General features: G+C 40.8%; 1 protein-coding gene across 1 annotated transcript in view; it reads left to right on the top strand.

Annotated features, from left to right (window-relative positions):
* The window catches only part of cacna1ba (calcium channel, voltage-dependent, N type, alpha 1B subunit, a), a 266,901-nt gene that overhangs the window by 176,037 nt on the left and 78,767 nt on the right, over positions 1-12,097 (top strand). Inside the window, exons 28-30 of the mRNA XM_030725575.1 lie at positions 8,746-8,842; positions 11,222-11,382; positions 11,491-11,628. Coding sequence (XP_030581435.1) covers positions 8,746-8,842; positions 11,222-11,382; positions 11,491-11,628 — 396 coding nt within the window. The remainder of the gene's footprint in view (positions 1-8,745; positions 8,843-11,221; positions 11,383-11,490; positions 11,629-12,097) is intronic.

The raw sequence follows: 12,097 nt of genomic DNA, 5'->3' as shown, positions 1-12,097 counted from the left end.
ACAGGAAAAGGAATTTAACTCTGTGTTAAACCTTTCATAAGTGAATATATGCATAGGATATTGTTTCATATTTATCCCTTTCTGTATCTCAACAGTGTTTTATTTGCTAAGTTTTTTGATTTAGGATAACAAGATATGATCTATGACATTTGTTTAACCCTTTAACAGAGGGCGATTGCTGCCAATGCATCTGTTACCTACCTTTACTTGCTGTGAACAGCTGGTTAACACCAAGTGTATCACTGCTGAGACGTCTGATCAAATGCACTTTGAATTACTGTAATTATGCGACCGTTTGTCCTATCGGAAAAATTCAAATGGTTTCTGAAAGCTGAGAAATTGTGCTTCACACCTAACATAGGGTTATTAATTGTTGCCAGAAGTCCACAAATAGAATAGAATAGCTGTATTGTCATTATACGTTACATATAATAATATTACAGGAGAGGTGGCAAAAGTACTGACATTCTGTACTTAAGTAGAAGTACAAGTACTTATGTTAAAAAATACTTTAGTAAAAGTCGAAGTACTGGTTCAACTTCTCTACTTAAGTAAAAGTAAAAAGTACAGGCTCTGAAATGTACTCAAAGTAAGAAAGTAAAAGTAGTTCTTTGGAGGATGTTTCTACCTGCTATTTTTGTGTAAAACAAACCGAACCTCATTATATATTATTGTAATAACATAAAATAATATTACATAAGAATACAAATGTTATTCCAATCTAAATTTTAATCCTAATGAATGCACTCAGCTTGAAACTGTTATGTAGGACAAAAACTGTTAAAGTGAATTTAAACACAGCTCTAGTCTCTGTGTCCTCCATAGCAGAGGGTGACTGTGTCTCCACCTAAAAACCAACATGAGGATACTCAGGGGTTACAGTGGGATTCAGAAGCTGGAGGAACCCTAAGATCAGCTGTAGTGGCTCTGTATGGGGAGAAGAATCACAACTTTCTATTGTGAGCTGCAGTAAATGATGTTGGTGTGCAGGCTGTGATCAGCTGACCTGCTGCTGCTGCTGCTCTGAGGTTTACTGCTTTGTGTGGATGAAGTGAACTCACAAAGATGTAACCCAGTATTTCACAGCTCTCTGAGCTGATCTCATCCCCTACACTGACAGCATACAGGCTGTAGAAATGTTGGATTCAGTGAATGAATCTCAGCATCAGCAGCTTTGATTCAAACTCATCTCTGCTGCACTGATGTAACCTGTAACTCTGACCATGAACACAAACACTGTGCTCCAGTCCAACACAGAGCTTTACTGTAAATACAGTACAACAAGCTAACCTATTTATTACACACTAAACTGCAGTATTTTCATACAATCTTTGAATTACACAACGTCAGCATACTTCAGTTTATTTTCCAGTCCTTACCTTTAATTCTAACCTCTCTTCTTCCTCTCCTGTCCTCTTTCTCCATCTCTGAGTGAACTTCTCTCTCTTTGCTCTCCCTGAAATACAGCAGCTCTTCTTTTAGCTAGCAGACACACTGTGTGACAAACTGCACACACTTTGTGTGTTTGCTGATATTTGTTGAGCATTTAGAAACGTTGCATTTACCTGACACACGTTACTCCCTTCATGCTCGCTCCTCTTCAGTAGCGCTAGCTAAGCTGTTTATGTGCCGCAGCGCAACTTACGGACTCGGTCCGGCCCGATTATAGCGCTATAAATGATACATTACTTATATGGGTTTGCGTATTTAATCCCTTTGTACGAGATCAGCCCCGATGATGGAGGATACACCAGTACGATTGTCTCTTATGTGTTATTATTCCTCCATTTAGGCTCAGATCGTTTGATGTTTGACGGCGCACTGACCGGAAACGCAAACTTCTCTCTGACGTGTTAAAAAGTAACGAGTCTGTTTGAAAATGTAAGAAGTATAAAGTACAGATACTTGTGTAAAAATGTAGGGAGTAAAAGTAAAAAGTAGTCAGAAAAATAGATACTTAAGTAAAGTACAGATACCTGAAAAATCTACTTAAGTACAGTAACGAAGTATTTGTACTTCGTTACTTCCCACCTCTGATTACAGGTGCTTCTCCCATTGTGCAGCGCTATAAGTATAAAGTATATAGAAGCAGAATAGAATAAGATAAATAAAACATAAAAAAACACTTTTACAGCAAAGGAATTATTTACACAACTCAGGAATTTTATTTACACAGCTAAAGAAAAATAGCACAATAATAAAAATACTTATCAGGAATATGAGTATGGATGTATATGAGTGATATGGGTATAGAGGTGTGTTGGTTATTAGCGGCCATTTGGTAGGTATCGCACAGAGTATAAGCAGAAGTATTGCACAGTTTTAAACATAAATATGGTTATTGCAAGGTGGTATTGCACATCATGGGGACAGTGACAGAGTGAATGTCCAGTTCAGTGGTTGTTTAATGTTCTAACGGCTGAAGTGAAGAAACTGTTTCCTAGCCTGGATGTGCGGGCTTTTCTTGACCTGTATAATTTGCCAGAAGTCAATTTTTCAAACAGGTGATGTGCTGGGTGGGAGGGATCATTGAGAATGGTCGTGGACCTTCTCAGACCTTCTGGAGCCAGCAATCTCCTCCAGGGAGGGCAGAGGGCCGTTGACAATTTTATGGGCTGTTTATGATCCTCTGGAGAGCTTGTCTGTCTACAGCTGAGCTCCCAGCATACCAGACAGAGATGCAGTATGTGATCACACTCTCGATGGTGGATCGGTAGAAGGTCACCAGCAGCCTCTGATCCAGGAAGTGTATTCTCTGCTGGGCCTTCACCATCGCTGTATTGGTGTTCACAGACCAGGTCAGCTCCTCTGATATGTGGACTCCCAGGAATCTGAAGGAGGTCACTGTCTCCACCACATCCCTGTTGATGTAGAGAGAGGTGTGGGCTACTCTAGTCCTTTGGAAGTCTACAATAACCTCATTTTTTAAGTGTTCAGCAGCAGGTTATTAGCTAAACACCACATGGACAGATGTTTCACCTCAGCCTATATGCATCCTTGTCCCCTCCTGTAATGAGCCCAATCAAGGTGGTATCATCCACAAACTTAAGGATGGACTTTCATGGATGGGATGCTGTACAGGTGGGGTACAGGTGGCTGTAGCTCAGCAGGTAGAGCAGGTCACCTACTGATTGGAAGGTCAGCAGTTCGATTCCTGGCTACTCCAGGTTACATGCCAATGTATCCTTGGGCAAGATACTTAACCCCAAGTTGCTCTCCGACTGTCCTGTCGGAGTATGAATGTGTGTGAGTGTTAACTAATTTAAAAAAAGCACTTAGCTTAGTAAATATGGAAGTGCTTGTATGAATGGGAGTGCGTGGGTGATTGTAAAACATGTTGTATAAGTGCTTTGAGTGCTCATACTGAGTAGAAAAGTGCTATATAAGAACTAGTCCATTTACCATTTACAGTCATATGTGTAAAGGGTATACAGGAGTGGGCTCAGCCTTGGGGAGAGATGGTGCTCAGAGTGAGGGGGGATGATAGGTGAGGGCCCAGCCTCACTGACTGTGGTCTGTCTGTGAGGAAGTTCTTTATCCAGAGGTATGTGTGTGTGTGTTTGTAGGTCGAGCTTTTTTTTAATGAGAATGTTTGGGTGATTATATTGAAAGCTGAACTAAAGTCTATGAACAGCAGTCTGACATAGGTCCCAGGTTGTTCCAGGTGGCTCATCATCGATTGGAGGGTGAGGGTGATGGCATCCTCGGTGGAGCGGTTTGCCCTGTAGGCAAACTGATGGGGATCAAATGGTGTGGGGAGGCAGTCTTAGATCTGGTGTGAGACTAACCTCTCAAAGCACTTCTTTATGAGAGATGTGAATGTGATGGTCCTGAAGTTCTTCAGACTGGTGTTCGTGGCTGATTTGAGGCAGGCAGGGATGGTGGCTTGGGTCAGGGACAGATTGAAAAATCTGGTGAAGATATCAGTAAGTTCATATGCACATGCTACCAGTACCTTACTAGGTATTCCATCTGGACCAGCGGCTTTCCTTGGGTTTACTGACCTGAGTTCACACCTCACCTGGGTCAGTGAGGTGCTGCTGTAGGCTGGGAGAGGGCTTGATGGGCTATTGGTCTTAAATCTTGTGAAGAAATTGTTCAGTTCCTCAGCTTTAACAGTTGACATGGTGCTGCCCTTGTAGTTGGTGATGTGGTTTATTCTCTGCCATACCTGTCTTGGATTTCTGTCGGTGAGAGGGGCCTCAATTTTCTGTTTGTATGACTCCTTGGCTGCTTTGATGCCCTTTCTCAGGTTTGCCCTAGCAATGCTGTACTGTGTTTTGTCTCCTGCTCTGAATGCAGCATAGCATTATTTAATCAGGAGTTGCATCTTACTGTTCTCCCAGGGCTTCTGGTTGGGGAAGACACTGATTCGTTTTTGTACAGTGACATTCCCAGCACAGTAGGTGATATATGAAAGCACAGTTTGTGTGTACTCTTCCAGGTCTGGATTTTCAAACTTCATTCTGTGTTCATGAAGCAGTCCTGTAGCTGGGAGAGGGCATTTTCAGGTGAAGTGTTGATGGTTTTTGTGGTGGGACTGAATTTCCTTCTGAGTGGGGTGTAAGCTGGTATAAGGTACAGAGACATATGGTCTGATTGTCCAACATGGGGTTGTGACATTGCTCTGTAAGCATGTGTGATGTTATAGTACACATGATCCAGTGTGTTATTTTCTCTGGAATTTGGTGAGAATAGTCTTTAAGCACGCCCGGTTGAAGTCTCCAGTAATCATGTGCACCCCATCAGGATGAGCCTTCTGTTGCTTGATTATCATAGCATGTCAGTGAGTGAGGGCTAAGCTAACATTAGAATCAGGAGGTATGTAAACAGCTATGATGATTACTGCTGAAAGCTCTCTAGGGAGGTAACAAGGAATGCAGGTAACCATCAGAGCTTGCAGCTCTGGTGAGCAGTAGCTGTCAGTGGCTTGGCTCTGTATACACCAGTTATTTATGTATATACAGAGTCCTCCTCCTTTGCGCTTACCAAAGTCTTTGTTGAGGTCCTGGCAATGGATGGTGCGGCCAGCTAGCTGCACGGCTGCGTCCAGGATTGTGGAATGAAGCCAGGTTTCAGTCAGAATCATCACACAGCAATCTTGGACAAAGTTGTCTTTCACTAATTTTAGCTCCAGTTCCAGTTTGGTCATCTTGTTTAAGATGGATCTGATGTTAGCCAGGGAGAGACTCGGTAGAGGGGGTCTGTGTGGATCCCTTCTTAGCTGGATTTGCAGGCCCACTGGCCTGCCCCACTTTTGTTTCCTCTCCCTCCTCCGCCTGTGCTGCCTGGTAGAGCTGACAAGAATCCATGGAGCCACTGGTGGTCTGGAGATGTCTGCTGGGATGCAATGAGTCCAGTGGAAGTGTTGTAACTGGAGTGCTGCTTTGTAGACCTATAATGATTAAATTGCGGCACTTATGAAGTAATTCATGAGACCGCTGGTTGGCCCATGGGAAATAAAGTATTAATTTATGCTATCCTTGACAATATATTCATATTCATCACTTTCAGGGTTTTTTGAAGTAGTTTTTCAGCACATGCCAATCAGAAGTTATAGTCCTGCAATATTTGACCATTCTACAAGCTATTCTGGTTGATTTTAAAATAGTCTAGGTTTTCAGACGTACTTATTCTTCTGTGGCAATGATTCTGGTGCTTGTTCTTTATTTGTCTTCTGTTTTATATATATATATATATATATATATATATATATATATATATATATATATATATAGAGAGAGAGAGAGAGAGAGAGAGAGAGAGAGAGAGAGTGTTGAGTGCTCAGTCTTTTTTCTCAGAACCTGTTAACCTACCCATATAAGTTTACGGTTTACACAGGATTCCTTTTGCTTTAACAGCCACATTTATACATTGCACCCCATAAACGTTCTGAGATCCTTATCACAATTATGCCCACTCAAGATATCTCATAGATTAAGAGCCTCAATGTACAGTACCAGTCAAAAGTTTGGCCACACTCATCTGTTTGACTGGTACTGTACAGTCTTAAATGTGATCTTATTTGCGTGTGTTGAAATGAAGGCATGTTTTTTTTTTTTTTTTTTTTTTTTTTTTTGCATTTTTGGTCACAGCAGCTTTTATCATCAGTTGAGGGAGACAGGAAATGGGGGAAAGATACGGGGGAAGACCCACAGGCAAATTGGCGACAGGCCAGGACTCAAGCCTGTGCCACCCGCACCGCAACGTGGCATATGTATGTGGTCGCCGGCTTCACCACTAAGCCTCCTGGGCACCCTGAAATGAAGGCATGTTTTAACAAAGCCAAGTGAGGCCTTTGTGTGAAGTCCCTATGTCAGGTTGTCTGTATTGTAATGTTCATGTTGCTTGGGCGTAAGGTCCTACATACCCCAGTTAGTGTTCTTAAATTGTATTACACCAGCCTCTACTAACATACACATTTTGAATATAGTATAATACATTTCATAATTAATTTTGTTTTTGATAAAATCAGCTTTTCTACTTGATGTTTTATTGCAGACTAGAATAATGTGGGGGAATGTGGACAACTGTTCTGTGTTTTGCTTTGTTAATATTCTGCTGAAGGTTTGGTTCCCATAAGTCACTTTAAGTAGGAATTGAAAATAGGAATCGAAACACATGGCATGCAAAGTAGGAGGCTCAGTGGTTTAATAAATCGCTTCAGTGTTACTGTGTAAATATATAAAAATAAAAGGAATCCTTTCTGGACTCAGTATTTTTCTGAGAGTGTGGTGAAAGGACCAGTGTCAGTCCTTTATCTGTACGTTCACTGCAGAGCTGGAGGTAGGGCGCAGTTAACCCTGTTTGATATAAAGACTTATAATAGCTAGAAATTTGTGTGCCAACAGATTATCATCAACAAGCTAAAGAAACACTACCCCCCTAGTAACTACTAACATCCTCTAGTCAGTTTTATCAGGCTTTTTGTTGACTGCCATTGGAAAATGGAGACTGAACATCCAAACTCTTCTCTTATTGGCTCCCTAACAAGTTAATGGACTCAGTTCAATCAGCACAATTTCTCTGTTTTCCAAATTTCTTGAGAACTTCTTCTAAGAGTACTTACACATTCTTCCTCTGTACTTTAAGTCTCAAAACATCACATTTATCTTACTGTATACCAAATGTACGAAGTACTTAAATAAATAAAATTAGACAAAAGTATAAATGTCCTTCAAAAATAAATACTCAGTACTGTAGTTACAGTTGTAAAGGGACATCCCCACAGGAAGTGATTTGCAGCAACATGGTGACCACAGAATATATGAATCACATTTGGCAACTTCAAGCAACGATGGGTGAAATAACCGCTGGTGACATGACGCTGCTTCTGTGTCCAATAAACACTTAAAATAATATGCTATTTTGCTGGCAGCACAATATCACACTAAACATAACAGTGTCCTTCATATTGTATGTGAAGGACACTCTCTTCAAAATATGAGCTCACTTAATTTGCTAAAAGATAATCAGAAGCCACTGTAAAGGGGATCTGCCAAATCATTCAAGTTAAAAGGCCATCTATTTCTGGTTTGGATAGTTCTGTGTTGCCAAGCTGGACTGAGTAATATGGGTGACTGGATAACTTAGTTTCTTCAGTGGGTCATGCACAATGTCCAGTGGGGTGCATGCTGGATGAGTGGAATCCTGTTTTAGCCAAGGTTTTGTTTGACTTCCCATACGAAACAACCATATCACTTTGAAACTGACTGCTTGTCGGTTGCAGACATTCCAGGCTTCGGTTGCCTAACTAACCCACTATTTACTACCAGGCCATATATCAATCAGTGGTATTTTATGCTTTTATGGGCATTCGCTTCAGCTGTTCCCTTGGACATTGAAAAATTATCTTGGGTACTGCCCACATGTCACCAGAAATCATTTTGCCTGTAGTCACTTTAAGTTCCCAAATGTCATTCACTTTATATGGTCTCTGGTCTGGTCTTCCAGTGTGGACACAGCTTTTAAGATATGTCATGTCATTTTCCGAAGCTGCCAGGACAATCGATCTTTGTCTCTCACTATTAGACATTTACCAATTTTCTTGAAATGTATGTTCTGCATTTAACAAATAAGCATGGCACTGATCTCCATCTTGTCACCAAGCACTGAGCTTTTCCTTTAGTGCAAAAAAACAATCCACCACTGGTCTGTTAGAAATGTCATACCTCCATGCATAAACCCACATCTCAGTACATCAGAGCTGGGTTGACATTTTTTGTTAAATAGTCGTATGATCATAATCAGTGTGAGTTTAATGTGCAAGGAGCTAGTTACCAGATTGCCCTGGTTTTCACATTTCGTCTCCTGCTGTTCCACAATCCCCTTCAAGAATGTTTGCAGCTATCACTGAGCCTAGTGGATCCACCGTGTTAACATCCCACAAGGCCCTCAGATGTCCACTCAAACTAACATTTATATTGATGCTTTAAGTGCTATGACCTATGAGCATCATAGATGAAGCTTAATAACCTTACACAAAAATATTTCCAGTCGACATCCCATTTTTTCATGAATGTGTTTTTATTCATATCCAGAAAACATACAGTATTGTAGCGTGTCTCTTTGACCCACCTGCTCTAAACACACCTCATTAACATCCTGCCACAGTTCAAACCTAGTGACAACATATAGTGTAATTTCAGCTGTGGTCTTTATTAGAAATATTGACAAAGATTAGATTAACTGCATACTGTTTGTGGATATATCTATGTGTGGTCTGACTGTATTTGCTGTTCACAGGGGGACCAAAGGCAAGGACATCAGCACTATCAAGTCACTGAGGGTTCTTCGAGTTCTCAGGCCTCTCAAGACCATCAAACGCCTGCCAAAACTCAAGGTTCTACACTAGAAGTTTTTCTTTTTTTTTTTAAATATATTTTGCCTGGTTAGTAGGTCTCAGCTTTATTTCTGACTTTTATTATTACTTTTATACCTAGTGGCAGTAATAAATAAACAGGTGAAATATAGGCCAAATTCAGCCCTACAATTAAAAATACAGTACCTGTAGTTCTTCTACCAATGCAGAGCCTGCACCTGATCTAGAGCTTGTTTTATTCATTTCCAGCCAAGAGAACACCTGTGTAAGTACAGGATGACAAAATTTCTAGTTTTAAACATTAACTGTTCATAAAAGGTGAACATAGCCACTGTGATGGCACCTGCTGGTTATGGACTCATTTTGAAGGTTAAGTTACACAGGCACAACTTTAACTGTGCAAGCAAATGGCTGCTGATACAACTGTACAACAAAAATGTTGATATATATATATATTAGCAGTGGGACTTTAACACGTTAATTTCGATTAATTAATTACGGGGAAATTAACGAATTAAAAAGTTTAACGCATTTTAATCGCACTTTGCACCGTGGAACGTTTCTCAGTGCACGAGTTCCAGGCATACAGATTATATCGGCACACGATGTCAAAAATTCAGGGGCCGCATCGTTCGAAGGACCCGGCCCACGTCCTTCGCAGCCCACAAAGACCGCAAAGGCCGGAAGTGAGCGGCTAGCCTTCATATCAGCGTCACCTGCCCTCACCTCTGGGTAGCTCATGTCGCCTAGCAACCGTGAGTGCTAAGCACAGCTGTGTAAAAGCAGCTGGTTAAATGGAGAACGAACTTTTTCTCCTTTTTGTGGTTTAATTTTAATTCTTTTATTCAAAATAAGCTATTCCAACAAGCATAACACATTTCAACATCAAGGAATACAGCTGAGCGAATGATTAATTTCCAACTATAACAAGTGAGACATTAATGTTGAATAAAACTATCCAGTTATGATGCTTAACTTTAATTTCAGGAGTTTGCTTATCACAGGAGCACTTCCACCCTTCGTTGGTCTGTGTAGTAGACTGGTGGGAAAATAAACATATATGCATATATATATATATATATATATATATATATATATATATATATATATATATATATATATATATATATATATATATATATATATGCACTTTTTAATGAGGGTATAGCATCAAGTCAGTTAAACCTCTGGGATATAGCAACAGGTACACTAGATGGTCATACAGGTCGAGGCCTCTGACATTTTTCCCTCCACATCTTTTCTGCTTTTTTTTCAGTAGTTTTGTAGTTTCAGTGTAACTACTAGTAGCATAAGGAGATACCTGGACCCTACAGAGGTTGCATAGGTAGTCCAACTCCTCCAGGATGGCACATCAATACGTACCATTCCCAGAAGGCTTGCTGTGACTCCCAGCACAGTCTCAACAGCATGAATGATATTCCAGGAGGCAGGCAGTTGCTCTAGGAGAGCTGGACAGGGCCATCGAAGGTTGTTAGCCCTTCGGCAGGACAATGTCTGTTCCTATGTGCAAGGAGGAACAGGATGACCACTGCCAAAGCCCTATAAAATGACCTCCTGCAGGCCACTGGTGTGAATGTCTCTGACAAAACAATCAGAAACAGACTTCATAAGGGTGGCCTGGGGGCCCTGTACTCAATGGCTGGCACTGTGGAGCCCAATTGGTATTTGCCATAGAGTACCAGAATTGGCAGGTCCACCACTAGCATTCTGTGCTTTTCATAGATGAGAGCAGATTCACCCTGAGTGCCTGTGACAGATGTGATCTGGAGAAGCTGTGAAGAATGTTATGCTGCCTGTAACATTGATCAGCATGACTGGTTTGGTGGTGGGTCAGTGATGGTCTGGGAAGGCATAGCCAAGGAGGGGTGCACAGACCACTATGGACTAGGCAACAGCACCCTATTAGGTATCAAGATAAAAGGACCCATTGTACCCATTGTCAGACCCTATATGGGTGCAGTGGGTTCTGGGTTCCTCCTGGTACACAATGCCTGACCTCATGTGGTGAGAGTATGTAGGGAGTTCCTGAAGGATAAAGGAATTAGTACCATTGACTGGCCCCCATGCTCACCTGACCTAAATCCAATAGAACACCTTTGGGAAATTATGTTTTGGTTCAATCCAACACTGACAGGCCACACAGTATTATATTGTCTGGAGACAATACAATATAATATATTTTTTTCTTTTTGTCTTAAACTCAAGCACTGTCTTTGCTTTCTTACTATCTTATACATAAATAGTAATTAATAAGTAGCCATTTTAGAGACAGCTCTGGTTAAGAACACAGCACAGTGACAAAAAACACCTTTAAAGCATATTTCCAAATTTTTGTATAATTTTTCTCCATTTAAGACTTGTGTTTGTGTATGTCCTCAGGCGGTGTTCGACTGTGTGGTGAACTCTCTGAAGAATGTGCTGAACATCCTTATTGTTTACATCCTCTTCATGTTCATCTTTGCCGTCATTGCAGTTCAGCTCTTCAAGGGGAAATTCTTTTATTGCACTGATGAATCCAAGGGCCTGGAGAAAGACTGCAAGTCAGTATAAAATTACCCAACATTCTCCCTTCATATTTCAGAGTCTTTGTAACTGTAAACTGCCAAATGATGCTTTGTACCTGTGTGAACCTTCTTTATTTCTTACAGAGGACAGTTTCTAGACTACGACAAAAATGAGGTGGCTGCCATGCCCAGAGAGTGGAAAAAATACGAGTTCCATTATGATAATGTGCTATGGGCTTTTCTGACCCTCTTCACTGTCTCAACTGGGGAGGGCTGGCCAACGTAAGTACAGCTGGTCTGTAAAATACATTTAAAAAAATTAATAAATAAATAAATTAATCAATTAATTCCAATCCAGTTCAATCCAATCCAATCCAATCCAAATTTATTCATGAACCACATTAAAAAACAACAGAGTTGACCAAAGTGCTGTACATAGGGAAAATAAGATAAAATGAATACACCAAACACACACACACACATCAAAAGTATATCTAAGAAATCACAAGATTATAAAATAATACAACAGCTCAAAAAGATAGGTCTCACGCCGATTTGAAGGCCAAAGAATAAGAAAAAGTTTTAAGATGCGCTATAAAAACATGCAGAGTGGAGGCTGACCTAACATAGTGGGGCAACTCGTTGCATAGTTTAGGGGCTATGGCTGAGAAAGCTCGGTCCCCCCTGCTCTTAAGCCTAGTTTTAGGAACACTGAGAATTAGCTGGTCGGCGGATCTCAGTGACCTAGAGG

The sequence above is a fragment of the Archocentrus centrarchus genome, unplaced genomic scaffold, assembly GCF_007364275.1.
Source record: "Archocentrus centrarchus isolate MPI-CPG fArcCen1 unplaced genomic scaffold, fArcCen1 scaffold_63_ctg1, whole genome shotgun sequence".
Lineage (NCBI taxonomy): Eukaryota > Metazoa > Chordata > Actinopteri > Cichliformes > Cichlidae > Archocentrus > Archocentrus centrarchus.
This window is presented reverse-complemented; position numbering and strand designations above follow the sequence as displayed.